The 27,049-nt window shown below is 49.2% G+C and overlaps 1 protein-coding gene across 1 annotated transcript in view; it reads right to left on the bottom strand.

Moving 5' to 3' along the window:
- LOC144277048 (protein-arginine deiminase type-1-like) overlaps positions 1 to 16,754 on the bottom strand; it is a 38,177-nt gene extending 21,423 nt beyond the window's left edge. The window contains exons 1-4 of the mRNA XM_077837571.1: positions 16,666 to 16,754; positions 4,985 to 5,165; positions 3,610 to 3,682; positions 1,378 to 1,439 (exon numbers count right to left, since the gene is read on the bottom strand). Of these exons, the coding sequence (XP_077693697.1) occupies positions 1,378 to 1,439; positions 3,610 to 3,682; positions 4,985 to 5,165; positions 16,666 to 16,754 (405 nt within the window). The remainder of the gene's footprint in view (positions 1 to 1,377; positions 1,440 to 3,609; positions 3,683 to 4,984; positions 5,166 to 16,665) is intronic.
- Positions 16,755 to 27,049: the final 10,295 nt, after the last annotated feature.

Genomic DNA, 27,049 nt, shown 5'->3' with positions numbered 1-27,049 from the left:
CAGGGCATGGGGCCACACCTGTGACGGGGTGTGGTCAGGCGTGTACAGCAGATGTGCTGAGTCAGCACATCTGGATTGCAGCCTCCAGCAGAAACGACAGGTCCATCTGCGACGCACGGGGAAGGTGATTGCCGCACAAGGAGACGTTCCTGAGAGCAAAGCTAGCTCAAGAAACAATCGCTGTGAAGCCACAGCAGCTGGTGGCTGCATGGACTAGCCCTGTCTGGACAGGACTCTCGGTGGCCACTCACGTATGTACCCCTGGGTGGGCGGAGCCAGCCATCAAACCTCCCAATTGCAGTGCGGACATACTCTAAGGGTGCCCCTGGCTGACGAAAACCCAGAGCCATGTCTACACTAGGAAAATAGATTTTAACAGGTTAACAAACTAATGTGCTAAAACCCTAATGTAGACAAGGGAGTTAGTTGTAGTTTTAACCCATTGGTAAGATCTCAGCCCCATATTAAACTCACATTAAACCTACAGCTGCCGGGTCTACACTAGCATTTTAATCCAAATTAGGCCATGTCTACACAGAGATCTTACAGCGGCACAGCTGTACCAATGCGGCTGCACCGCTGCAAGATCTCCTGCGGAGAGACTCTCCCGTCAACATAATTAAACGACCCCCACCGAGTTTCAGTAGCTATGTCGGCGGGAGAGCGTCTCCCACCAACAAAGCTCTGTCCACACCGGCGCTTCTGTCAGTGAAACTTATGTCGCTCGCGGAGTTTCACACCTGTGAGCAACATAGGTTGTACCAATGGAAGTGCTAGTGTAGACATAACCTTAGTTAACCCATGGGGTTTTTTTCTAGTGTAGACATGGTTTGACGAAAAGCAGAAGCTACTTGCCCTCCCCTGGGAGAGTCCCTACAGGAGAGCAGCTGGGGTGAATCTATCCCTGTATTGTTCCATGAAAAAACATTCCCTGGGAACTTGGGCATCTGACTGTTTAACCTAGGCATGGAGCAAGCTGGGACCCACAGCAGATACACAGATCCAGGACCAAAGGGATAGTTTCTTTCTTTTTGCACAGCCCAATGGAAAAAGATAGGGAGCCAAATTCTTTTCTCTGATGCTACTTCTGCTCTCCTGACCCCTGACTCTGCACTGGAGAAGCAGGGAGGAGAATTTTGTCCAGGGCCAATGCCATGGTTTCATAGTGGTAGGGCATGGAAAAACAATACCGGGATTAGGCTGGCTTCTTCAGAGATCCAGAAAACAGCCTGTCTCCACACAGAACCTTTGTCACTGTCAGCATCTGGTGGCTAGTGCCCTTTAGAAACGGGAATGGAAGTGGATCCACCCAGTGTGTTTCAATGCCGAATGCTTTACCTTGCTCCTTGCTTGCAAATATGAACTAAGTCTCGTTACCTTGTTGGTTCCATTGCTCTTCACCATCCCGCTGCGGTCTGTGTCGGCATCTAGAGAGACTTCTGAAATCACAAAGGGAGAAGGAAGCCCTGGTCTCAGATGGCAGGAGAATGATCACACTCAAATCATTGATGTCTTGGGTGTTTCCTTAATGCTATCCATCCATACCTGGACAGCACCAACTCCCCCTTCCCCCCCCTCGCCCCCCGCCCACACACGCAACAGGATAGGGCTGTGTGAACAGGACTCCCCAGGTCTCCATTCAGAATCTGTATGTTCCAGCCTTTTCCTGCCACTTCCTATGATTTTCATCTGTCTACTCCCATCTTTGGTCCCTTGAGCAGGAAAGCACGGGTGGAAATAGTTTCATGGATGCACTTTTACCTGTTTCCTTGATATCTGCCTTTTGTTGTTGAATGAAAATTAAATGCAGTGGAAGCAGGAAGAAATGTTTCCAGAATATGGGCATGTAAACACCAAAATATTTGCTTGCAGTGATGAAATATTTTAAAGGGGCCATTCGTAAGCAAATGCTCCTTCCCCCCTCCCCCCAGGTTTCTGGCACCTTACTGGACCGCTAGTCAATAGTAGATATTAGGTGGTTCTCTGTCTGGTAGTCCACTGAGCTGATCAAAAAAGACAGTGAGAGAAACAAAGTGAGCATCATTAAGAGGGTATGGGAATGGAGGAGGAGGTGGCTACTTCTCTGAAAATCAAAAGGCAGGTCACAGTGTAGAGTGTGGTCAGTATGTTGAAAACTGTGTTAAAATGAGATGCCATCACTTTAATTTACAAGGGCCTTCCTGGTCCTGCTTGCAGGCTCAGAGGATCTGCAGGGAAGCTTGAAACCTGGTCTTTCAGCAGTCAGTCTGCAGAGAACCACCCTGAAGTACGGTGGGGTGAGTTGTGCCTCTTTGTTTTAGGGAGCAGCCTGCTTTGTCTAACTCTGGTTTTGGGTTCTTTTGTGTTAGGGTTTTGAATGCTAAGATATAAAGTAGTGTTACATTGCAAACTTCCAGCAAGAGAGTGCTGTGTTTATCTAACTTCTCTCTGTGTGTGTGCTGTGAACATTACATAGAGAAGCTGAATCACTTTGTGTGCCCTGGTAGAATTGGAGACTAAGGGAGTGCCCATACGTGCCCAGAGTTTGAGCCCAGGGCAAACATTGGGTTGAGAAGCCAGTGTCCATCGCCCAACTTCCTAGGGTGTACAGTAGAACTGCAGAGTTACGAACACCTCAGGAATGAGGTTGTTCGTAACTCTGAAATGTTCATAACTCAGAACAAAACATTGGGGCCATTCTTTTAAAAAATTTCAACTGAACATTGACTTAATTCAGCTTTAAAACTTTATTATGCAGAAGAAAAATTATGTTTCCACTTTTTTTTAGTAGTTTAGGTTTAACACAGCATTGTACTGTATCTTTTTTTTTTTTGTCTCTGCTGCTGCCTGATTGTGTACTTCCGGGTGGTTGACTGGTCAGTTCATTACTCTGGTGTTCGTAACTCAGAGGTTCTGCTGTATGTGCCTTTTTTGAAAATCCCACACCCAGTTTCCTTGTGCCCCTTGCTAGCCAGCCAGATAGTCGTATTGTTCATACAGGGGTGTAGAACACCGGGTGGGTAGGGCCATGACACAGCAGATGGATTTGCTGGGGTGGGCAAGATTAACACACTAACTTTCTATTTCTTGCATTCATCCACTTAATTGTAAGCTGTTCAAAGGGAAGAGAGAAACGTACAAACCTCCCTGCATTAATATATATATGGTGAGGGTGTGGGTGTATAATACGTTTATATCAGTGGGTTTCAACCTTTTTTCATTTGCAGACCCCAATAAAATATTGACTGGATGTGCAGACCCCTTTGGAAATCTTCAACTTAGTCTGCGGACGCCCAGTGGTCTGTGGACCACAAGTTGAAAACCACTGGTTTCTATTATATACTCTGCATATATATTAAATATACACGTAGACACAAACATTTTATCTATTTGAAAGGAATGTTTGTACATATTATATTTAATATATACACATACACATACACATATCTTATATATATTTAATGAAGGGAGGTTTATCCAGTTCTCTCTTCCCTTTGAATGGCTGATAATGAAGTGGATGGAAAAATAGAAAATGTTACAGTATTTATACACGCACACAAACTAATTCCCATTTGCTGAATAGGTTGCCTGTCTCGAGTGTATTTAGCCAATTGTTTTTACAATACTTACTGACACAGGTGAGGTACAACCAAGCCCCCTCTATAGGTGCATTCTCTTTCTGTCCATAGTACGAAATCCTAACCTGTGAAGACATTGCTTGGTCACGACCAATTCCAGCAAATGTCCATCTCATGCCATGCTCCCGTTGTCGAACGTGATCTCTTCACTGCCCTCAGAGAGGCATGATGCCCGATATCTGCTGAGGTTGGGTGATGGGGGTATGGAAACCACCCTTAATAAATCAACTGTAGGACCATCCTGCATGCTCATGGCAGTTGATGATTCAGTGCGGGGTCATTCATTCAAATAAAAAATCAACTGTCCAACGGGCCTCATTCACGCTAAGGGAAGTTGGGAAAGTCTCGGCAATGGATTTATACCCCCGGGCAATTGACCAATGGAACAGTGGGTGGGGAAGCCCATTCCATGGAATCCTCTGTGTCGTTTCTGGGCTCATGGAGCATGTGTCCTCAGCTCACGGCAGCGAGCCTCCCGGCCTGGGTTAACAAATTAGGGCTAGCAGGGCTTGCGTTCGTGCTCTAAACATAGCTGTGTGTTCAGTGCTTCGAAGTAGTGGCTTGGCCTGGAGCTTGTGTTCTGAAGTCCACTGCTATTTTTAGAGAATCTGCCGACCCGGGCTGGGAGGCTCTCTGCCCCGGGCTATGCAGACCAGCGGTGCGCAAGCTTTTCCAGTCACACACACACACCCCTTGCCATTCACAGAATTTGTCACCGTCACCATCACCGTCCCCCCCGTTACTTGTAATCTGAAGTAATCCCTTACTTCTGCGCTGCTGCTGACGGCGACGCTGCCTTCAGAGCTGCACGGCCAGAGAGCAGCGGCTGCTGGAGCGGGCATTCATGGGACCCGCGGGATCCCAGTTTCTTTTCGCCCCCCCGCCGAACCTCTTGTGCACCACCAAGAGGGCGCCCCCCCAGTTTACGCACCACTCATCTAGACAATGCCTATGCGCAGTTAATCTCCATTGGGGGTACCATTGCCACAAGTGCATTGCACCAGCCAAGTGAAAGAAGGGTTTTCCCTTCTCTTGCACCAGCTCCTGAGCGTCTACCACCAGACTTTTCAGTCGCTGAATTTCCAGCACGTTAACCCTTCCTCTCTCCATTATTTGGACAACCTCTCTCCCCTTCACACACACCCTTACTCACTTCTATGTCTTTTTGTGGCTGTTAACGACACAGATTTAACTAGGAATCTATTCTTTAGAAGTTGGGTGATCGCTGTGCTTCTGACATACAAGCACTCTGCAACTGAGCCGCATCCTGTAGTTAAAATATCCCCTTTCCTCTGATCCTGCAAAGATTGACCCCATGTTTCCAGGAGTGATCATGTGATACTTTCAAAGCCCAGCAATCCACGCACCTTGCTATCATTGACAGTACTGCTTGGGATGTCCATGGACACTATGACCTCCACTTGAGAATTGAGGGTCCATCTCGATGCACCAGCAGGTTTCTTCACAGCACTAGGGTTGTAGACAACATAGACCCTCACTCCAGAGGTGCCACGGGCATCAAATGACGTGGCACCACTTGGGATGGATCTGGGACAGAAAAGAGCGCTTGGTTACTGTCATAGAATCATAGAATATTAGGGTTGGGAGATCATCTAGTCCAACCCCCTGCTCAAAGCAGGACCAATCCCCAACTAAATCATCCCAGCCAGGGCTTTGTCAAGCCGGGCCTTAAAAACCTTAAAGGATGGAGATTCCATCACCTCCCTAGGGAACCCATTCCAGTGCTTCACCATCCTTCTAGTGAGATAGTGTTTCCTAATATCCAACCTAGACCTCCCTCACTGCAACTTGAGACCACTGCTCCTTGTTCTGTCATCTGCCAACACTGAGAACAGCCGAGCTCCATCCTCTTTGGAACCCCCCTTCAGGTAGTTGAAGGTTGCTATCAAATCCCCCCTCATTCATCTCTTCTGCAGACTAAATAACTCTAGTTCCCTCAGCCTCTCCTCATAAGTCATGTGCCCCAGCCCACTAATCATTTTCGTTGCCCTCTGCTGGACTCTCTCCAGTTTGTCCACATCCTTTCTGTAGTGGGGGGCCCAAAACTGGACACAATACTCCAGGTACAGCCTCACCAGTGCCAAATAGAGGGGAATAATCACTTCTCTTGATCTGCTGGCAATGCTCCTACTAATGCAGCCCAATATGCCGTTGGTCTTCTTGGCAACAAGGGCAGACTGCTGACTCATATCCAGCTTCTTGTCCACTGTAATCCCCAGGTCCCTCAGAGTTGTTCCTCTCACTGTTTATGTATACGCATAAAAGCACTAACTAAAGATCCCCATAGACTCAGGAAACTCCCATAGATGCTGTGGGTCATCAGTGAAATTGGCGCAAATTCATTCACAAAACATTTTGATGTTGCCAAATCTGCATTTATTTTTTGTGTGGAAAAGAAGTTGTCTGAAAAATTTTGCCCAGCTCTAATCCTGACTAAATGGGATTTTTATGAGGCTAAAAATTAATGATTGAGATTCTCAGATAAAAGGTGGCATTTAAATGCAAAATCCAGTCCATCTGCAAACAATAATTATTCTTTGCATGCAGCATATATGGCATGTCACGTTTTCAAAGCACCCTGTGAACATTAATTAACCTATTAACACCTAAATGTGCTGTGGGGAGGCATTTTTGTCTTGCATGTGACTTGCATCCCTCCTTTCTTTTCCCAAAGAAAAGGGATGAAGTTGTAAACATTAACCATAAGAAAAATATTTCAGGGATTTATTCCCTGTTTCCCTTTGCATGAGTATGTCAGTGCCTGAAGCAACTTGTAAAGAGAGAGATTAACCTATCGTCATTCACCCACCTCCAGAATTTTAAATCTACCTATAAACCTGTGTAATAGCTTCTTGCCTTCTGGTGGGTACTGCTGAAGTGTTAATGTCAGATTTATCGCATGCCGCCAGAACTAGTACATGGCTTCTGGGGCCACTTTTGGAAGACTGGCAAAGTGCGCGTGGGTTTATCGGCATGAAGAAAACAGCCATAGACTTTGTGTGAGTTACTTCCAGCCGTGGTACTTATGTGGTCCCTATCATTGCCGTATCTGAGCGTCTCATAATCTTTCATTGGCTGAGCAAAATGGAGTCTAATGTTCAACTCAATGGTGTTTGTCTGTAATGTGCTAACTTTGGGATGCCACGTCCCATCAACCCCTCACGTTTCAGGGGACATGGGCACACGACTACTGATTTTAATTTAAATGGGACCACTAAGTCACAGGAAATCGGGGCCTCTGGGCTGCCTTGTGCAGCTGGCAGAGAAATCTTTCTGCAGCCCCCTACTGCCGCCTATTAATATCAGAGGCAGCACCTTCATTTGCTGCACGGAGACATTATCTGTAGCCTGGACTTAAGACATAAGAGAGCCTTATAGGGAGGGTTTGTAGTGGGAGAAGTGGGGACCTGATGGGGGGCAAGCCAAGGGAAAGGAATAGGGAGGCTGGGACTGGAGGAGTGGACTTGGCAAGGGGGAGCAGGGACCTGCAAAGGAATGAGGGGTTGGGGGAGTAATGATGATTGAAAAAAGCAGGAACCCAGAGGGGCATAGGTGTAGTTTCACTTCTACATTTGGGGGCGGGAGCTCCAATCAGGCCAACAGGACTGCGCGTGGGGGCGGGGGGTGAAGAAATTCCATGCCTGACAATAGGGGCGCCATTTCAGATTCGGGGGGGGAGGCAACTTTAACTGTGATTCCAGGGGCTAGTCAGGCAACTGAAAACTCCAGTGTTTTTTGAAGATAACAACTTAGAAATATCTGACAGGAGCACTGTATCTAATTCCTATATCAAGAAAGAAAATTAAATATATATTAGATCCACTCAGCTCTAATACTGACATGTTCTGACATCTTGTGGCAAGTCACTTAAGGGACACTGGTTAGTTTAAAATTGTAATGTCTATTCGTACTCAGATACTCTTATTAAAGCCAGAAGGACCATCATGATCATCTAATGTGATCTCCTGCATGCTGCAGGCCACAGAACCTCACCCTCTGTTCCAGAACTTCGCTCCTCTGATGGTTAGAAACCTTTGCCTAATTTCAAGCCTAAACTTGTTGATGGCCAGTTTATATCCATCTGTTCTGAGGTCCACACTGGTGCTTAATTTTAACTTCTCTCCCTCCCTGGTATTTATCCTTCTGATGTATTTATACAGAGCAATCAGATCTCCCCTCAGCCTTCCATGGGTTAGACTAAACAAGCCAAGCTCTTTGAGTCTCCTCTCATAAAGTAGGTTTTCCATTCCCCAGATCATCCTCGTAGCCCTTCTCTGCACCTGTTCCAGTTTGAATTTATCTTTCTTAAACATGGGAGACCAGAACTGCACACAGTATTCCCGATGAGGTCTCACCAGTGCCTTGTATAATGGTACTAACACGTCCCTGTCTCTACCCGAAATACCTCACCTGATACATCCTAGGACTGTGTTAGCTTTTTTTCACAGCCACATTACGTTGATGGCTCATAGCTAGCCTTTGATCAACCAATACACCCACCTCTTTCTCCTCCACTGTCACTTCCAACTGATAAGTCCCCAGTTTATAGCAAACATTCTTATTGTTAGTCCCTAAATGCAGGACCTTGCACTTTACACTATTAAATATCATCCCATTTCTGTTACTCCAGTTTCAAGGTCATCCAGATCTTCTTGTATGATATTCCAGTCCTCCTTGGCATTGGCAATATCTCCGAACTTTGTGTCATCTGCAAATTTTATTAGCACATGCCCACTTTTTGTGCCAAGGAATAAACTGTTAGATAAGGTTGGTCCCAAGACCGATCCCTGAGGAACTCCACTAGTAAGTTTCCTCCAGCCTAACAGTTCACCTTTCAGTATGACCTGTTGTAGTCTCCCCTTTAACCAGTCCTTATCCACCTTTCAATTCTCATATTAATTCCCATCTTCTCCAATTTAACTAATAATTTCCCATGCATCCGATGAAGTGAGCTGTAGCTCACAAAAGCTTATGCTCGAATAAATTGGTTAGTCTCTAAGGTGCCACAAGTCCTCCTTTTCTTTTTGCAGATACAGACTAACAGGGCTGCTACTCTGAATCATGTGGAACGGTATCAGATGCCTTACTGAAATCCAGGGAGATTAGATCTGCTGCATTTCCTTTGTCTAAACAATCAGTTATCATCTCAAAGAAAGGTAACTTTCGTTATTACCTCTTGAATACAACAATTGTAAGCTACTTACTTTTTGCAGTTCACCAAGCTTGGAACAGCTCATTTAACTTTAGGAAACACCCTCACAGCCCTTTCTTATCTTAATCACCAGTTAATCACTCTATTTATAAACAAAATTCTGACTCCCTGCCTCAAGGGCATAAACTGGGAGCAGCTCCTGACAAGTCTCTTGTCTCCTCTGCAGAACTCTTACATTGCACACTCAGGCTGCCTGTCTGAGGCTTGCAGTTTGGGGAGGCAATGCCCTCCCATGCCCCCCCAAACTCCACCTATGGGGCGAATTGGGTGGATGGGCAGGCATGGAAGCGGGGACCCAGAGTGAGGGAGGGGAAAGCCCCCTGGGGGGAAAGAGGATGGGAAAGTGGGGTTGCATCCTATTACATCTTATTCAAGCTGGTTGAAATTTTGGTTTGAAGCAATTTTTCAGCAAAATATGGCCCTTTCCCCAGACCAAAAACATTAAACAAAATTTCACAAATGTTCTAGATTTTTGTCAAAACTCAAAATTTTAAATTGCCTGATTTTGATTTTTTAACCCTCCCCCCTTCCTTTTTATCCTTTTATTCCTTTCACAAGGTTAGAGAAAGTGTGAAAAGTTACAGAGTAGCCAATGGAAAGCGGTGGAGGGAGGGATGAAAAAATGGAAGAAAGAATCCGGAATGTCATTCATTTAATTGCATTCAACAGCACCAATGAGGAAGGGAGGGCCTGGGAGATACATTTAATAACATCTAAACATTTTGAAAAAGTTTCACGATTTTTTTGGAGGGAGAGGGGGAAAAAAAAGGAAAAATAGTTCCATTTTGGAGCCTGCAACACAGAAACAACGTAGACCATACCAAATTGTTCAGGACAGCTTTTCCGTTTTTCTGCTAGCTCTACATTTTGTGCCATTACATCAGCTGATGTAAATGATTGTAGCTCCTTTACAGTCATGAGGATCTGGCATGTTATGTACTCAGAGCTGTATCCTTATAGCAGAGGTGGCCAACCTGGGGCTCCGGACCCACATGCGGCTCTTCAGGAGTTAATATGTGGCTCCTTGTCTAGGCACTGACTCCAGGGCTGGAGCTACAGGTGCCAACTTTCCAATGTGCCGGGGGGGGGGGGGGGGGGGGGGGGGGGGGGGAGAGCTCACTGCTCAACCCCTGGCTTTGCCATGGGCCCTGCCCCCACTCCACCTCTTCCCGCCCCCTCCCCTGAGCCTGCCATGCCCTCGCTCCCCCCCACCCCCACCCCAGCATCCTGCACACCACGAAACAGCTGATCCGTGTGGGGAGGGAGGGGGAGGCGCTGATCGTGGGGCTGCCAGTGGGTGGGAGGAGCTGGGAGCAGGGGGAGCTGATGCGGGGGCTGCTGAGGCTTTTTGGCCATGTACATTGGTAAATTCTGGCTCCTTCTCAGGCTCAGGTTGGCGACCCCTGCCTTATAGGTTTGGGGGCAGATGATTTACTGAAACTAACAAATCGTTTCATAATTTTTTGGAGGAGTTGGGGGAAAACTCGATTATCTTTGGATACGTGGTTGATTTGTACGAGTAGAGTTGGACCAAATTCCCCTCAAATTAAGATGTAGGATGAGATGACCCATGTAGGGGAGAGAAAGAGAGAGATCCTGGAGCCCTGGGCCTGGTGCAAGACCTGAGGTCTCAACCAGAGGCTCTGCACCAAAGTGAGGCCATGTGTTCAAATGGATGCTCAAAAATTCACAGTCCAATACATGACCTTGGCAAAAGTATTGCTACTGTTCGTAAAACACAGGCACTCCTGAGAAGCAAGAGATACTGGATATGTGTGTGATTAGTCCAGGGACCTCCTGACCTAGCACCAGATAAGAGGGTTTGACAGAAGTGATGAATAGGGATGTTTTGCCCCAGACACGTGGAGCCAGGGACAAGGGGACCAAACAAACCGATGTCATGAAACCTGTAAGGTGGTATGTAAATTGTTTGTCTCAACCTATAAATGTGAGGGTACCTCGCCTTAACCCTTTGTGCAGCCTAGGGGACAGCAGAAAGTCCTGCTGTTGAGCTGCTCCTTGCCACAGGGCACTCGTGTTAGCCAGGGCGCTGGGATGGTAAACCTGGCCGAGAGCCTTTATCACTGAACCGTGCCACTGGTCATTCTTTCTGGGTAGTGCTATCGAGGCCTGCTGAACCTCCGATCTGCACAGGGCTGGGACAGCATCCGGAGAGCGCGCGCACACACCTAACTGACAACAGCCACTTGCAAGCAAAGTCTGAAGAACCCACTGATGTTGCTGATGTTGCAATCACACTGACCCCTAAGTAGCAAATGTAGCCATGGTCTCCATCGCTAACCATTCTAAAATCAAAGTTGGATGTTTTTCTAAATGATCTGCTCTAGGAAAAATTTTGGGGCAGTTCTCTGGCCTGTGTTATCCAGGAAGGCAGACTAGATGATCACGATGGTCCTTTCTGGCCTTGGAATCTATGAGTGACATCAGCTCTCACAGAACACAATTCTGACCTTGGTTCACATTTAAAGATTCCAACCCAATTTTTTGTGTGCGTGTAAAAGAACTATCTTTGCTCTAAAGCTAAATGCTTTGTGGCTGATTCCGGGCCCCTGACCCTTTCTGCTGCTCTGCTGGCTGCACAAGGATCAAGGGAAGAATTCCTGCCCCTCCTCACAAGCACATGAGCAACCTAGAGCCCCCCATCCCACTCCAGGCCCTTGCTTAGAGGGGATGCCAGGCTGGGAGTGGGTGGATGAGGAGTTGTATTCATACTGCTCAGTGCTACAAGAATTTTAGGCTACAGCACAGCCTCTAGGCAGCCACAGAGAGGCTGCTGTAAGTTAGAGCAGCCCCAGGGCTGCTCTAATATATGCCAAAGGCCATTTTGACCCCTACATCAGCACTGAATTCAGGCAGCACAAATCTTTGTCCCTGGACTGCATTTTCTATGCTGTGTCTTTCAGGAGATGCAGCCCAGAGCTTGCCCCTTTATTCAATAGAGAGGAAAGTGATCAGGAACAGTCAGCATGGATTCACCAAGGGAAGGTCATGCCTGACTAATCTAATCGCCTTCTATGATGAGATTACTGGTTCTGTGGATGAAGGGAAAGCAGTGGATATATTGTTTCTTGACTTTAGCAAAGCTTTTGACACAGTCTCCCACAGTATTCTTGTCAGCAAGTATGGGCTGGATGAATGCACTATAAGGTGGGTAGAAAGTTGGCTAGATTGTCGGGCTCAACGGGTAGTGATCAATGGCTCCATGTCTAGTTGGCAGCCGGTGTCAAATGGAGTGCCCCAGGGATCGGTCCTGGGGCTGGTTTTGTTCAATATCTTCATAAATGATCTGGACGATGGTGTGGATTGCACTCTCAGCAAATTTGCGGATGATACTAAACTGGGAGGAGTGATAGATATGCTGGAGGGCAGGGATAGGATACAGAGGGACCTAGACAAATTGGAGGATTGGGCCAAAAGAAATCTGATGAGGTTCAATAAGGATAAGTGCAGGGTCCTGCACTTAGGGCGGAAGAACTCAATGCACAGCTACAGACTAGGGACCAAATGGCTAGGCAGCAGTTCTACGGAAAAGGACCTAGGGGTGACAGTGGACGAGAAGCTGGATATGAGTCAGCAGTGTGCCCTTGTTGCCAAGAAAGCCAATGGCATTTTGGGATGTATAAGTAGGGGCATAGCGAGCAGATCGAGGGACGTGATCGTTCCCCTCTATTCGACATTGGTGAGGCCTCATCTGGAGTACTGTGTCCAGTTTTGGGCCCCACACTACAAGAAGGATGTGGATAAATTGGAGAGAGTCCAGCGAAGGGCAACAAAAATGATTAGGGGTCTGGAACACATGACTTATGAGGAGAGGCTGAGGGAACTGGGATTGTTTAGTGATAGCTGCTTTCAACTACCTGAGAGGTGGTTCCAGAGAGGATGGTTCTAGACTATTCTCAGTGGTAGAAGAGGACAGGACAAGGAGTAATGGTCTCAAGTTGCAGTGGGGGAGGTTAAGGTTGGATATTAGGAAAAACTTTTTCACTAGGAGGGTGGTGAAACACTGGAATGCATTACCTAGGGAGGTGGTAGAATCTCCTTCCTTAGAAGTTTTTAAGGTCAGGCTTGACAAAGCCCTGGCTGGGATGATTTAATTGGGGATTGGTCCTGCTTTGAGCAGGGGGTTGAACTAGATGACCTCCTGAGGTCCCTTCCAATCCTGATATTCTATGATTCTGTGATTCTATGATTCTATGACCCTGTACCTGGGACCAGCCTGGTTTGATTTTTGTTTATAACCAAAGGCTCCCCAGCATTTCCCACAAATCAGAATGCTGCACAGAAGCAAAATCACTGTTCTGCAGGGAGCGGGGAGGCCAGGAAAGGCAGTTTTACAGACAGGTTGACCCATTCATCACTGGGGCTCACCAGCTCAGCCACAGACTGTACCATGCTTCTCCTGCAAGTGGGGACCACTCCAAGAGGGAGGAAATACCTTGGCCTCGGGTGCATCTCCCAGGCTCTGGCCCAGCGTGGGGGCTGGGATGGATTCACACCACCCCAAAGCAAGCCTGGCCACTGCTACATACAGAGTGTGCTCCTCTCTGAGGCAAAAAGAAAAGGAGGACTTGTGGCACCTTAGAGACTAACCAATTTATTTGAGCATAAGCTTTCGTGAGCTACAGCTTATGCTCAAATAAATTGGTTAGTCTCTAAGGTGCCACAAGTCCTCCTTTTCTTTTTGCGAATACAGACTAACACGGCTGTTTCTCTGAGGCTAGTACAGCGGGAGCTGGGACATGACCCTACAGCCTCTTCCCTCTTCTGGCATGGCTTGTGTCCACACAGACACTAGCGGGGAGGGCAAGGGCCATAACTGGGCAGCCCTGTTTGAGGTCTGGGGGGGACAGGCTCCGTACACCCTCTCCTCCTTGTGGACCCGGACTGGGCTAGGGTGACCCGATGTCCCAGGTTTTATAGGAACAGTCCTGATTATTTGGGGCTTTGTCTTATACAGGCACCTATTTCCCTCCACCCTCCCCCTCATCTCAATTTTTTCACACTTGCTTTCTGGTCCCCTTAGCCGGGGCTGTCGAAAATGTTCACCAGGTCACTTCCAGTCGGCTCCTTAATTCTGAATCCAAATGGCCTGCATGGGATTTAAGTACACCCGCTCCGATGGGAATTTGCTTTTGGAGCACGTGACTTGATCCATCCAGAGCTCCATAACTGCTGCGAAAGGGGATCATTGACACCTTCCTCCACAAGACTCCTTCGCTCACTTCAATCCAGGGCTTGTCTGCACAGGGAAGTTGTGGTGTTTTCACCTCACATGTGACTTTAAAGCCATGTCATTAAACCCCCTTTTCTTTAAGTTTGATTTAATTGGATTCAGAACAGAGTTAAGTGAACTTAGCAAATTTCCAATGGGGCTGGAAATTCCCATCTGTCACCTGGCTCCAGCAATCAGCCTAGCTGAGATGAAGCAGTAGGATGATGTGGTTAGATCCCAGGTTGGCCTCACCTGCTCTTGTCTTTAAGACAGGGGTGGGCAAACTACGGCCTGTGTCCAGCCCATCGGACCTTTTAATGTGGCCCTCAAGCTCCTGCTGGGTAGCAGAGTCGGGGATTTGCCTCACTCCATGCGTGCTGTGGCTCCACGCAGTTCCTGGAAGCTGTGGCATGTCCCCTCTCCAGCTCCTACGCGTAGGGGCAGCCATGGGGCTCTGCGCACTGCCCCTGCCCCAAGCGCTGGCTCTGCAGCTCTGATTGGCCTGGAACTGTGGCCAATGGGAGCTGCAGGGGCGGCACCTATGGACGGGGCAGCACACAGAGTTGCCTAGCCGGCGCCACTCCTCCGTGTAGGAGCTGGAGGAGATATGTTGCTGCTTCCGGGAGCTGCTTGAGGTAAGTGCCACCCTAAGCCTGCACCCCTGACTTCCTCCCACTCCCCAACCCCTTGCCCCATCCCTAATCCTCCTCCGCTCCTCCAAACCCCTCGGTCCCAGCCCAGAGCACCCTCCTGCAACCCTAATCCCCAGCCCCACCCCAGAGCCTGCACCCCCAGCCCCACCCCAGAGCCCACACCCTCAGCCAGAGCCCTCACCCGCTCCTGCACCCCAACCCCCAATTTCATGAACATTCATGGCCTGCCATACATTCCATACGCAGCTGTAGCCTTCAGGCCAAAAAGTTTGCCCACCCCTGCTTGAAGAGGTGATTCTCAGACCAGTACGTTGCTCATGTTCCCTTAGTCATATGTTCTCAATGTAAATCATCCTGATTGGTTTACATTAGGTAGTAACCATGACAATGACTCAAGGGAATGGGGAAAGGAAGGAGGAGGGTGACTCCCTGGTTACACGGGGAACCACGTCCACCCCTGGATGGGTCCGAATTGTTCTATTATTATTTTTTTAATTCCGTCCCGAAGTCTGAGGCTGTGGCTACCAAAGGACGTGGCTGGAGATGGAAGAGAGGAATCGAGGCTTGGCGCCAGACGTGCGTGTGTTCTCCTGGTTTTATTGTACGTGTCTGGGGGAGAAGGAAGTCGTCTATTGACTTAGGCCTAAATCCTCCAACACAGCGAGGTGCCTAACCCCTGCTGATTTCAATGGATCTGGGCCGCAGCGTCTGTCAGGCAGCAGGACCGAACAGTGCCGTGATTGTGAAAGGCAGAGTAGGGCTGCTAGTGAGGGTGGAAGCTCCCAGCCAGCCAGGGCCTGGCGCCCCACCCATGCTCAATCTTCATAGCCAAAAACTATCGTTAACCCTTAATTTCCACGCTTACCTCCAACCCTGCAGCACCTGCAGTCAAATTCTCACCCCCACAACCTGGGCTCCTGCACCACCATTGCTCTTGTGTAGCAATAAGGCAAGAACAGGTCAATGTTGACCTTTAAATGACGACCATTGTGTTACCTAGACAGCAATGACTTTCGTTCTGTGGTTGTACAGCGCCTAGCGCGGTGGGGTCCTGGTCCCAGCCGGGGGCTCCAGTCATAGAAATGCTTTTAATAATCATGCGTAAAACAACATCTAGAAAAATAGGTTCCCAGCGTGGTTTGCCTGTAGGCGCTATATCCGTTCAAATGTCATTAAATCATAACAATGGAACAGCATTAGCAAATACAGCCTCACTTCTGTACAATAAAGTAACTCTTGGTCTTTGCACAGGAAAAATCTTCTTTTCCTTAGGTTACCCCTTAAAACTTTCTCTGGCATATTCGTGTGTTTTTATGCGCTTAGAAGAATGCATATTTATTCTTTCATCCAGTTTAATTCTTTACAAGTTACTCACCCAGCAAGGTTGCTGCCTAGCACTCTGATGGCCAAAAATAGCATCCATTTAGCAGGGGTGTGCACTGGCTTTAGTATCTGCAGTTGTCTCAGCTGTCTGTGTTTGAATCTATGCATTTCAGAACTGTTGTAATACCTCACGTAGCCATTTAGGGGACACGGTGATGCAAGGCCGTGGTCTCCTTCCAGCAGTGGAATGGACGCAAGGAGACCAAGGGAAAATTTCCAAAAGTGCCTAAGTCCCATTTTCAAAAGTGACCTAGTCACTTCCCTTGAGTTTCAGTAAGTGTTTGATTCCCTTTTGAAAATGGGAGCATTTCACCCCAGATCTCTCATTATGCTAAAGCTTCATAGGAAGTTGGGATGGAGGGCCAGAGACGGGATCCAAATTTCAGCGAGGGAGTTTAGATCCAAGTTTTTCATTGGCGCTCATCTGTAAAATAAACACGAAATACTAGAGGCTGCTCCCCACCCTATGGCCTCGGACAGTCGAAACGGATTAGAGAAAGTGACAAAGATCGGCAAATCTCCCAGTATTAAAAATGAATGTCTTACCCATAGATGTCTATAGAGACCTCTGTGCCCACCACACAGATGGTGTAGCTGGGACTCTCGGTGGACACCCGGACTCTCCGCTGCGTCATGGTTGGCCTTGGACCATAAACGTGTGTGAAGTGTGCGGCTGTGCTCCTGTGCTGTTCTGTTTTTACAGGCAAACCAGCATGACTGGATTACAAGGCATGGAAAATTTGTTCCACCCTCCTCCCTTCCCTTTCTGAACTGACTAGCTGGAGGCACAGTCCCTTCCCCCTCCAAGGTCTTTACCTACTTCTGTTTTGGCTTTATATTAGGGGGTGAGGGAAGAATGGGCCGGAGCTGTGTTGATCCAAGCCCCAGTTGGAGTTTGTCACTTCCAAGCATTGACTGCATGGTAGAGACAGGCTCGCGGCAAACTCAGGTGTGGAAGATAGGACAGTCATGGGCATTCGCGGTGTGTTGCTCCTGGGGATGATCATATGGAGCACTTCACACGGGCTAAGGGCTTTATAAGGTTACTTGATTCTTAAAACCCCCTCTTGGGGTAGACAAACGGGAGGGTTATAGGAGGTGGTGTCCAGACCCAGCTCTGGGTTGCATTCTGCCCAGAGGTCTGGGTTCAGGTTCAAGGCTGAATCGAGGCTATGGGTAGGATCAAATGGTGGCGAAATCCCATGCCATTTTTGGCTTCATCTGAGCAGAGCCGGCCTTAGGAAAATTGACACCCTGGGCCAACTTGTATTTTATCATCCCTGGGTCCCGCTGCCTCCCCACCCATCCCTCCATTGTCCCTGGCTCCCGCTGCCTCCCCCTCCGTGGCCTCCTCCTGCAGGCCCGCCCTGCTCTGCTCCTTGCATCATTACTGTGGCGCCTCCCCTGACTACGGCATTCACCCCACGTCACTCACCCGGAAGGCCAGCCCTGCATCCTTTTTGTTCTGTGTTTGTACAGCACCTAACACAATGGGGTCTTTCTCCAGGACTAGGGTTCCTAGGCACCACCACACTACAAATAATAAATAATAGTAGCAGGCTCCTTCTGCTGACCCCCTGCGCAGGGTGGAGTCCATCCTGTCTGACGTTGCACCAGAGGGGAGAAAAGAGAGTCCTTTTCACTTTGCACAGTGACTCTGGATCTCTGACCCCAACTGAGGTGGCTCTGTTTTACCCAGTGAAAATATCTGTTAACTTGGACTGGGGAGAAAATGTCTTCCCAACAGTCTCAGGGGTCGGCAACCTATGGCATGCCAGCCGATTTTTAATGGCACGCTGCTGCCTGCCGCCGGCCCCACTCAGCCCCCTGCCGAACCCAGGCCGGGACCCCGGCAGGCAGCAGCGAGCCATTACAAATCCTGCCCGCCCTGGCCCGCTCTTCTCCGCCCCCCCCTCACCCCGGGGCAGGGTGAAGAAGCTTGGTCCTGCCGGCTGCTGCTGCAGGGCAAGCAAGGTCCCCCCTCCCTCACCTCTTCCCCCGCCATGCTGGGTTCCTGCCCCTCGTCCTCTCCCTCCCTGCCACCCATCAGCTGATGGCCCTTGCTGGGGAGGGGGAGAAGTGGGCCTTGGGGAAGGGCGGTGGAATCAGGGCATATCCCCCCCAGCCCCCTGCCACGAGCCCGCTCTGGGCAGGGGGCTGGGAACACCCCCACGGCCCTAGCCCACACCCCCAGCCCTTTGCCCTGACCCCTGCACCCCCCTCACACACCCCCAGCCTCCTGCCTGACCCTGCACCCCCCCACACCCCAGCCTCCTGCCCTGACCCCTGCAACCCCCTCACGACCCCAGCCCTGACTCCAGCACCCCCAGACATACCCAGCCTCCCCACACCCCATGCCCTGACTCCTGCACCCCTCTCACATGCCCCCAGCCCTCTGCCCTCACGCCTGCACCTCCTCACACGCCCCCAGCCCTCTGCCCTGACTCCTGCACCCCCACACATACCCAGCCCCTCAACACCTTATGCCCTGCCTCTTGCACCCCCCACACATTCCCACCTGCATCCCTCGCACCAAATGGGAGCTGCCCAGGTAAGCACTCCACACCCAAACCTCCTGCCCCAACCCTGAGCCCCCTCCCTCATTCTAGCTCCTGGCCAGACCCTACACCCCAACCCCCAGCTTGCTCCTTCACCCCCAGCCCTGTGCTCAGTGCACTCCCACCCTCAGCTCAGTGCAGAAAGAGAGGAAAAGAATGGGCTAGAACCAGGGAGAAGGTAGGTACCCACTGTATGTAGGCAGGGCCAGGATCCCAGACTGGCAGCGGGCTGAGCGGAGCCGGCGGACTGAACCCTAGACCGGCAGCGGGCTGAGTGGCAGCGAGCTGAGCCGCTCAGCCCACTGCCGGTCTGGGGTCCCAGCCGCCAGCCCCGCTCAGCCTGCTGCTGGTCTGGGGTTCTGGCTGCCGGCCCCGCTCAGCCCACTGCTTGTCTGGGGTCCCAGCCGCCAGCCGCTTGCCAGCCGGGGTCCTAGCTGCCGGCCCCGCTCAGCCCACTGCGGGTCTGGGGTTCTGGCTGCCGGCCCCGCTCAGCCCGCTGCTGGTCTGTGGTTCTGGCTGCCAGCCCCTTGCCAGCCAGGGTCCCGGCCGCTGGCCCCGCTCAGCCCGCTGCCGGCCTAGGTGAACTGAACCCCAGGCCGGCAGCGGGCTGAGTAAGCCAGCGGCGTAAGATCTGCATTTTAATTTAATTTTAAATGAAGCTTCTTAAACATTTTGAAAACCTTGTTTACATACGGCAATAGTTTAGTTATATAATATATAGACCTATAGAGAGAGACCTTCTAAAAAACGTTAAAATGTATCACTGGGACACGAAACCTTAAATTAAAGTGAATAAATGAAGACTCGGCTCACCACTGCTGAAAGGCTGCCGACCCCTGGTCTAGAATGAATCAAAATAAGTACTGGATACCAAAAGGAGCCGACGTACTCATAGACTTTAGGACTAGAAGGGACCATCAAGGTCATCTAGTCTGACCTCCTGCACATCACAGGCCACTGAACCTCACCCACCCACTCCTGTAATAGATCCAGAACCTCTGGCTGAGTTATTGAAGCCCTCAAATCATGGTTTAAAGACTTCAAGTTACAGAGAATCCACCATTGACACTAGTTTAAATCTGCAAGTGACCCATGCGACAGAGGAAGGCGAAAAGACCCCAGGATCTCTGCCAATCTGAGCTTGGGGGAAATCCCTTCCTGACCCCAAATAAACCAATCAGCCGGACCCTGAGCATGTGGGTGAGAATCAGCAGCCAGACACCTGGGAAAGAATTCACTGTAGTAACTCAGAGCCCTCCCCAACTAGTGTCCCATCTCCAGCTGTTGGAGATATTTGCTAACAGCAACCACGGATCAGCTCCATGCCATTGTAGGCAGTCTCATCCTACCATCCCCTCATAAAGTTATCAAGCCCAGTCTTGGAGCCAGTTTGAGGATCTTAACAAAGCTTGTTCCAGAATCACTGGCCTTTTGCTGACAACCAGCAAACCCTCCTAGCATAGATGCAGCTTCTGCTGGCATAAAAATGCTTCTGCAAGCATAGCTGATACCTGTTCCCTGGGAGACACAAGCTGTACCCACAGAAGAACTTGTATGCCTATGTAAGTGTTTAGGGCTTATACCGACACAACCATATGTTGGTTAAAAAAAAAATCACACTTGTAACTGACATAGTAATGTCAGGATAAGTTGTAAGTGAATACCGGCCATAGTAAATTTAGTTGAAGGTTCTTTGTTCAGGGGTGTGATCTTTAGACAGGTTTCATTGTAATGCCTGTTATAATCCCTGTGTTTTCCGGTTGCCTTTTCTTTTTAGAAATATTTTAGTTCTAGAGCCACTTAATAGATACATTTTCTTCTCTCGGTTGGTCAGTTGCAACTCTGCCTGCTTCAGGAGCACTGACTGAGGTGTGGACACTTTCTACATTAGCGGAAGAGGTTTTTCCATCAATGCAGGTCACCCACATTTCTGAGAGGCCGAAGAATTCTTCTGCCAACCTACCTGTATCCACAGTGGGGGTTAGGTCGGCCCCAGTAAGTCACACTCTGAGCTAAATTCTTCACAGCCCTGAGCAACATAGCTAGGGTGACCTACGTTTTAGGCATAGACCAAGCCCAAGGCACCTTTATACCCATAGAACTCCATCCACACCGTATAGGGGGCTGTGCGGCTTTAATTACCCTGGTAAAGTGGTACGAGTTCTGTAGACAAGCCTTTAATGCCCGTGAAGGAGTTGGTCATGGGAAGCTATGACAGAAAAACTGCTCACAGCCATTTAATATTTAAATGTTTAAAACTCTTTAAAAACCTGCAGTTTGCTGGGTCTGATCCTGCCCCGTTGAAGTTCATGATTTCAGTGAGATTAGGGTCAAGGTTATAAAGAACCAAATTTCATGGAGGAGTGGTACTGAGGACTGCACCTTTAAGGGCTGAGCTTCCCAGACAGAGTCTGGGTGAAGTGCTGGGATAGCTCTTGTTTAACATGGAGTCTTGTTTGCACAAACATATTATAAGCTTTGACTGTATATACACTGATATACATTAAACTGCACAACCACCCCAGTGTGGACACAGGTGTAATAATACTGTACCTACCTCACAGGGAAACTATGAGAAGGAATTCTTATTTGTTATCTGTCGTGAGATCTGTGGCTGGAAAGTGCTATATAACCGTGCAAGTGACATTGTCACTGCTTATCAGTGAGTTCCTGGCTTGAGCTGGGCGTAGTGCTAGCTTCCTCAGGTTGTTCTGGCATCTGCAGACCAGTCCTGAGCCACCCGCTGCCCCGATAACTCCCCTCATTCCTCTCCCACAGTGCCCTGCTATTCCAGTCCACAAGCTGCAATGAGAAATGAACCAAGATCGAGAACCTTAGAATCATAGAATCATAGAATATCAGGGTTGGAAGGGACCTCAGGAGGTCATCTAGTCCAACCCCATGCTCAAAGCAGGACCGATCCCCAACTAAATCATCCCAGCCAGGGCTTTGTCAAGCCTGACCTTAAAAACTTCCGGGGAAGGAGATTCCACCACCTCCCTAGGTAAAGAATTCCAGTGTTTCACCACCCTCCTAGTGAAAAAGTTTTTCCTAATATCCAACCTAAACCTCCCACACTGCAACTTGAGACCATTACTCCTTGTTCTGTCATCTGCTACCACTGAGAACAGTCTAGAGCCATCCTCTTTGGAACCTCCTTTCAGGTAGTTGAAAGCAGCTATCAAATCCCCCCTCATTTTTCTCCTCTGAAGACTAAACATCCCCAGTTCCCTCAGCCTCTCCTCATAAGTCATGTGTTCCAGTCCCCTAATCATTTTTGTTGCCCTCCGCTGGACTCTTTCCAATGTTTCCACATCCTTCTGGTAGTGTGGGGCCCAAAACTGGACACAGTACTCCAGATGAGGCCTCACCAGTGTCAAATAGAGGGGAACGATCACATCCCTCGATCTGCTGGCAATGCCCCTACTTATACATCCCAAAATGCCATTGGCCTTCTTTGCAAAAAGGGCACACTGTTGACTCATATCCAACGTCTCGTCCACTGTTACCCCTAGGTCCTTTTCTGTAGAACTGCTGCCTAGCCATTCGGTCCCTAGTCTGTAGCGGTGCATGGGATTCTTCCGTCCTAAGTGCAGGACTCTGCACTTGTCCTTGTTGAACCTCATCAGATTTCTTTTGGCCCAATCGTCCAATTTGTCTAGGTCCCTCTGTAACCTATCCCTGCCCTCCAGCGTATCTACCACTCCTCCCAGTTTAGTGTCATCTGCAAACTTGCTGAGGGTGCAATCCACACCATCCTCCAGATCATTTATGAAGATATTGAACAAAACTGGCCCCAGGACCGACCCCTGGGGCACTCCACTTGATACCAGCTGCCAACTAGACATGGAGCCATTGATCACTACCCATTGAGCCCAACAATCTAGCCAGCTTTCTATCCACCTTATAGTCCACTCATCCAGCCCATACTTCTTTAACTTGCTGACAAGAATACTGTGGGAGACCGTGTCAAAAGCTTTGCTAAAGTCAAGGAACAACACGTCCACCGCTTTCCCCTCATCCACAGAGCCAGTTATCTCATCATAGAAGGCAATTAGATTAGTCAGGCATGACTTGCCCTTGGTGAAACCATGCTGACTGTTCCTGATCACTTTCCTCTCCTCTAAGTGCTTCAGAATTGATTCCTTGAGGACCTGCTCCATGATTTTTCCAGGGACTGAGGTGAGGCTGACTGGCTTCTAGTTCTCAGGATCCTCCTTCTTCCCTTGTCAGGGTGTCGAGGCCTGTGGTATAGAATTTGCTCCCATGTCGTGGGAGCCCCAATGTTTCTGTGGCTTAATCTCCAACTAAAACAGATACCACATATCACACCTCCTGCCGACACAGCTATGTCAACGAAACCCCCAGTGCAGATGCAGCTATGCCAACAGCTAATGACATTCAGGGAGGTGCCAGCAGAAAAACTCCTTCTGTTGGTGCACGCTGCGTCCATACTGGGGCAGAGGAGGAGAGATGGAAAAGTACCATGCCTGTGGGTACTGTAGCTGGACCCCTGTCTGTTTACGGCTCTCTGGGTCATTAGCAGCTATATTACGGGGGTGACCTCTAACAGTTCCTCCTGTTAACACACACAACGTTCCTTGCTCAAAAGCTACACCCACCTCTTCCTCCTCCATCTGTCAGCAGCTAGCACATGGCTCTTACCTGCCCACCAGCAGCAGGGGTGCTTCGAACTTTAAATCGTATATTCGGTCAGGGCTGAGTGTTTTCTTGTAATTATACCTTGTACCAGAGGCTGCTTATTAAAAGCTTGGAAGACACCCAACTAAGGGTGGGTGGAGGAATCTGGACCACAGAGAGATCAGTGAACTCCCCTCTGTGCTCCGGAGACGGGTTTCCCTGGAGTATAAAGCTCTCCTGTGGCTACTCTTCTCCTGTGGCCCTATCCTCCTGACCTTCTGATGTCTGCAGCCTGTGACCGACATGTCACGGTGCCTCGACACGCTACCGACATGCACGTATCTATTTGGTGGTAGCATTATTCCCCCCCCACCCCCCGGTGTCAAACTGAATTTGCTGAGCTGGGGTGGGGCCTGGCAGACTGTAAAGGAGCTGGTTTGGTCAGGCTTGTTTTTCAGCCTGACTCATTCCCCTGGCTCTGATTACAGCACTGGCCACCCAGGGAAGATTCTCTGCCCCGCCGTAGTTTCGTCTCCTGTGTCATCGTGTTTGAAATGGCTCCTGGATGCAGCCAGGCCTGTGCCAAGAACAAGCCACTTATTTCAGGGCCTAGGGGCGGCAAAATCATTGATCCGCCACTGCTCAGCGGTATAAGCAGGTGTTTTTTAAAGAGATGCAAGAGGCTACACTAGACACCTGTGCACCCTTCCTCTGTCTAGGGTGGCACTCGAGAAGCCCTGTGACCGGAATGATCTCTTCTCGGAAGCAGAGGTTGTAGGAAAATACCTGGTTAGCTCTAAGGCAATGATCTTGCCCTATTGAGAGAGAGGCTAGGAGGCTGCAGGGAGACAGACAGGAACCTGAGGAACAGGGAAGGGCAAGAGGTGGGAAATCTACTCCGTTGACTTTGGGGCTGCCAGAAAAATTCTTCAAGGGCGGCAGCACAGTTGGGTGCCAGCACAAAAGCAGGTCTCCATGAGAGAGAGCACAGTGTGCATCTCCTTTGACCCGAGCTGCAGCTGACCTGAACCCAAAATGGCAGCCACCTCCGACAGACCCCGGAACACTGAAAGGTGCAACACACACACACACACCCCAATTCAGGCTGCCCAGCTGCTTGTGACCCAGAATGGATTCACAGCAGAGCTCCGGGATGGTTAATTCATGAATGCTTTCTCAGAACGTTTTGTTGAAAATTCATTCCATGTGGTCCATTTAAACATTGCTGTAATTGTCATCATTATTCGTATTCCTAGAAGGACCCCATTGTGCTAGGCATTGTATGAACACAGAGCAAAAAAATGGCCCCTGCCCCGCAAAATACTGTTTAAGTTCATTTCGATCATGCTACACAAATCTCTCGCAAGGGGAAAATATACTATTTATAACTTTATAAGCAGTATTGCACAATTGGGTGTTGTGAAACTAACATCGCCCTGAAAATCGTGCAGCAGGGCTTGCAGAAATAGAAATGACTGTGTGACTGTACTCTAACAAGGGGGAGCGAGCTGCCTACACATTGGACCTGATTCTTTAATACCCTGTGCCTTCTGGAACTGCTATCAACTGTGCAAACTGCCTTCTGACTTGCACGGGTGTCAGCAAGTCCACACTGCACACGGGGATCAGGCCCATCTTTTATCTGGAAGAGACTCATCAGACTCAGGAACTATGATCAGGTGAAGCTGCGATGGGGAGATCATCTGAGGAGAGCCACCTTCCGGAGAAGGCAATTCCAGAAATAATTCCATGCCTGTTTGGAGTACCTTTCATGTAATATTTTCATACCCACCAGTCTGGCAAATGGGGTGTAACTTAATCCTGATCTACCCAGGGTCCTGTGGGTGAATTAGTAGCCAGGCTAGTGTTGGTAGAACCCAAGCCTGTGACATACCAAGAGGTCCCAATACAGGCACTCACTGATACGACTTTGGCAACTCCCTGCTCCCACGGTTTTGGAGGGTCCCAGATACAGCATCAACGCTGGGGCTGTGTAGTGCGGGAGTGAGACAGGCTTTGGAGTGTCTGCTCAAGGGGAGTGAGCCCGGCATTGTGTGCTATGACTCCCAGCAATCAGGGCTGCTGCGGATGGTGGATCTGTGGATGCATGGATCCACTGGCCGTATTGCCATCTGCGGCGGAGAGCTGCAGAATCCACTGAATCTGGAATAGTAGCCAAGGAACTAAGTTTCTGGTTCCATTGCCCAGGAAGGAGGCTTTTTCCTCACCCACCTAGGGCTGTGCAGCTCCCAGCCCAGTTACTCATGCTGACAACAGGGTTTGACATGGAAATGTGCACACACTTATGAGCCCTCACCATATTCTCTGTTCACTGTTTCCCTGATGGCGGTAGTTCTGTCTTTTCCCTACTAGGACCCACCTCCGAGCCAGGATCTACCAATCTCTCGTTTAGCAGTGTGAGTGGAGCAGGTTGGTTACAATCCCTTGATACCTATACATGCCCCCTATTGGGTCGTGACCCCTAGGTAAACAAATCCCTCCCTTATGGAGAAGGGAGTCAGAGCTGACCTGACCCTTTGCTGGGCATATGTTTTAAGCGGCCTCATAGCAGGAAAAGTTTGATAATCTCCCCGAGCTGATAATTACACATTATTTATTCCTCCATGTGCGTAACTGAAGGCAGTAATTTCAATATCCTTGTTGGCTAACTACCTGCAATAAAGAGAGGCATTGAACCAGTCGTCGCTTGCCCTTCTTGTTTGCATAAGGATTTATTTAATTAGAGGGGCGACTGTACCATATGGAAAGCCTATCTAATGAGCACAGAACCTCCAGCCAAGTTTAGCAAGATTGTCCTATGTGCTTGTGCTTAATGGGCTGGAGTGTTAACACTGAGGTGGTCCTGCGAACCTGCCTTCCTATATGTTGGTAACGCGCCTGACAGAATGGGGCCCCGATCCTGACGGAGGCTACCACGATACAAACCACTGATCGTCATCCTGGCCTGATTCATCAGCTGCCCCCTGCTGGCAGAGCTCAGAAGGGCTATTAAAGCTTCTCTCCTGGTGAAGGTTGGTGCCAGTGTCTACAACGGATAGAATCCGTGAGGAGCAGATGGCCTGTGGTATATGGAGATGACTGAACCTCAGTGCAGGATCTGGCTCCTCCTTGGCATGGAATCACACCCTTTCCTCTATGTCTAGGTCTTTCCATGAGCCTCAAGTAGACTGGAAGATCTGGTTCCTCAGTGGACTTGTCCAGCTCCTCTGCGTTTAAACTATTCTGCTTAGATTCTTGCAACCATCCTTCCCAACTATCAACTTCTTACCTGTTCTAAGAGAGGGCAACCAAATGCCTGGTGCTGCTGCCCATGAGAGCAAAAGCTGGGACTCTTTAAGTCACACAGTAACCAGATATCAAACCACCCCATGGCACCTCCACTCACACCTCTATGGCAAGAAAACAGCTTTGAGCATAGCACAAGGACCTGCAGGATCAAGGTTTAAGAACTAGATGTGTTGGACCCCAAACCTCAGGGAGACAAATTATAAAGGCAATGATATCTCCGTGGCTCCTTTTGGTTTAGCCTGATGTTTCATAATTCTCTTTCTCTCTCTGTGGTGCTTGCTTGGCTCACCTAAGGAGGTTTCCAACCAGAAGTGTTGGCCTTTGTGTGTCTTTGGAGCATGTCTCTGATCAAAGCATGTTATGTTCTCTTCCTTGCTGGCGGTCTCCAGCTGTGACACGCTTTGGGATTTCAGTTGTTGTTT

The sequence above is a fragment of the Eretmochelys imbricata genome, chromosome 18, assembly GCF_965152235.1.
Source record: "Eretmochelys imbricata isolate rEreImb1 chromosome 18, rEreImb1.hap1, whole genome shotgun sequence".
NCBI lineage: Eukaryota > Metazoa > Chordata > Testudines > Cheloniidae > Eretmochelys > Eretmochelys imbricata.
The sequence above is the reverse complement of the archived record's forward strand: the minus strand, read 5'-3'. Positions and strand labels throughout refer to the sequence as shown.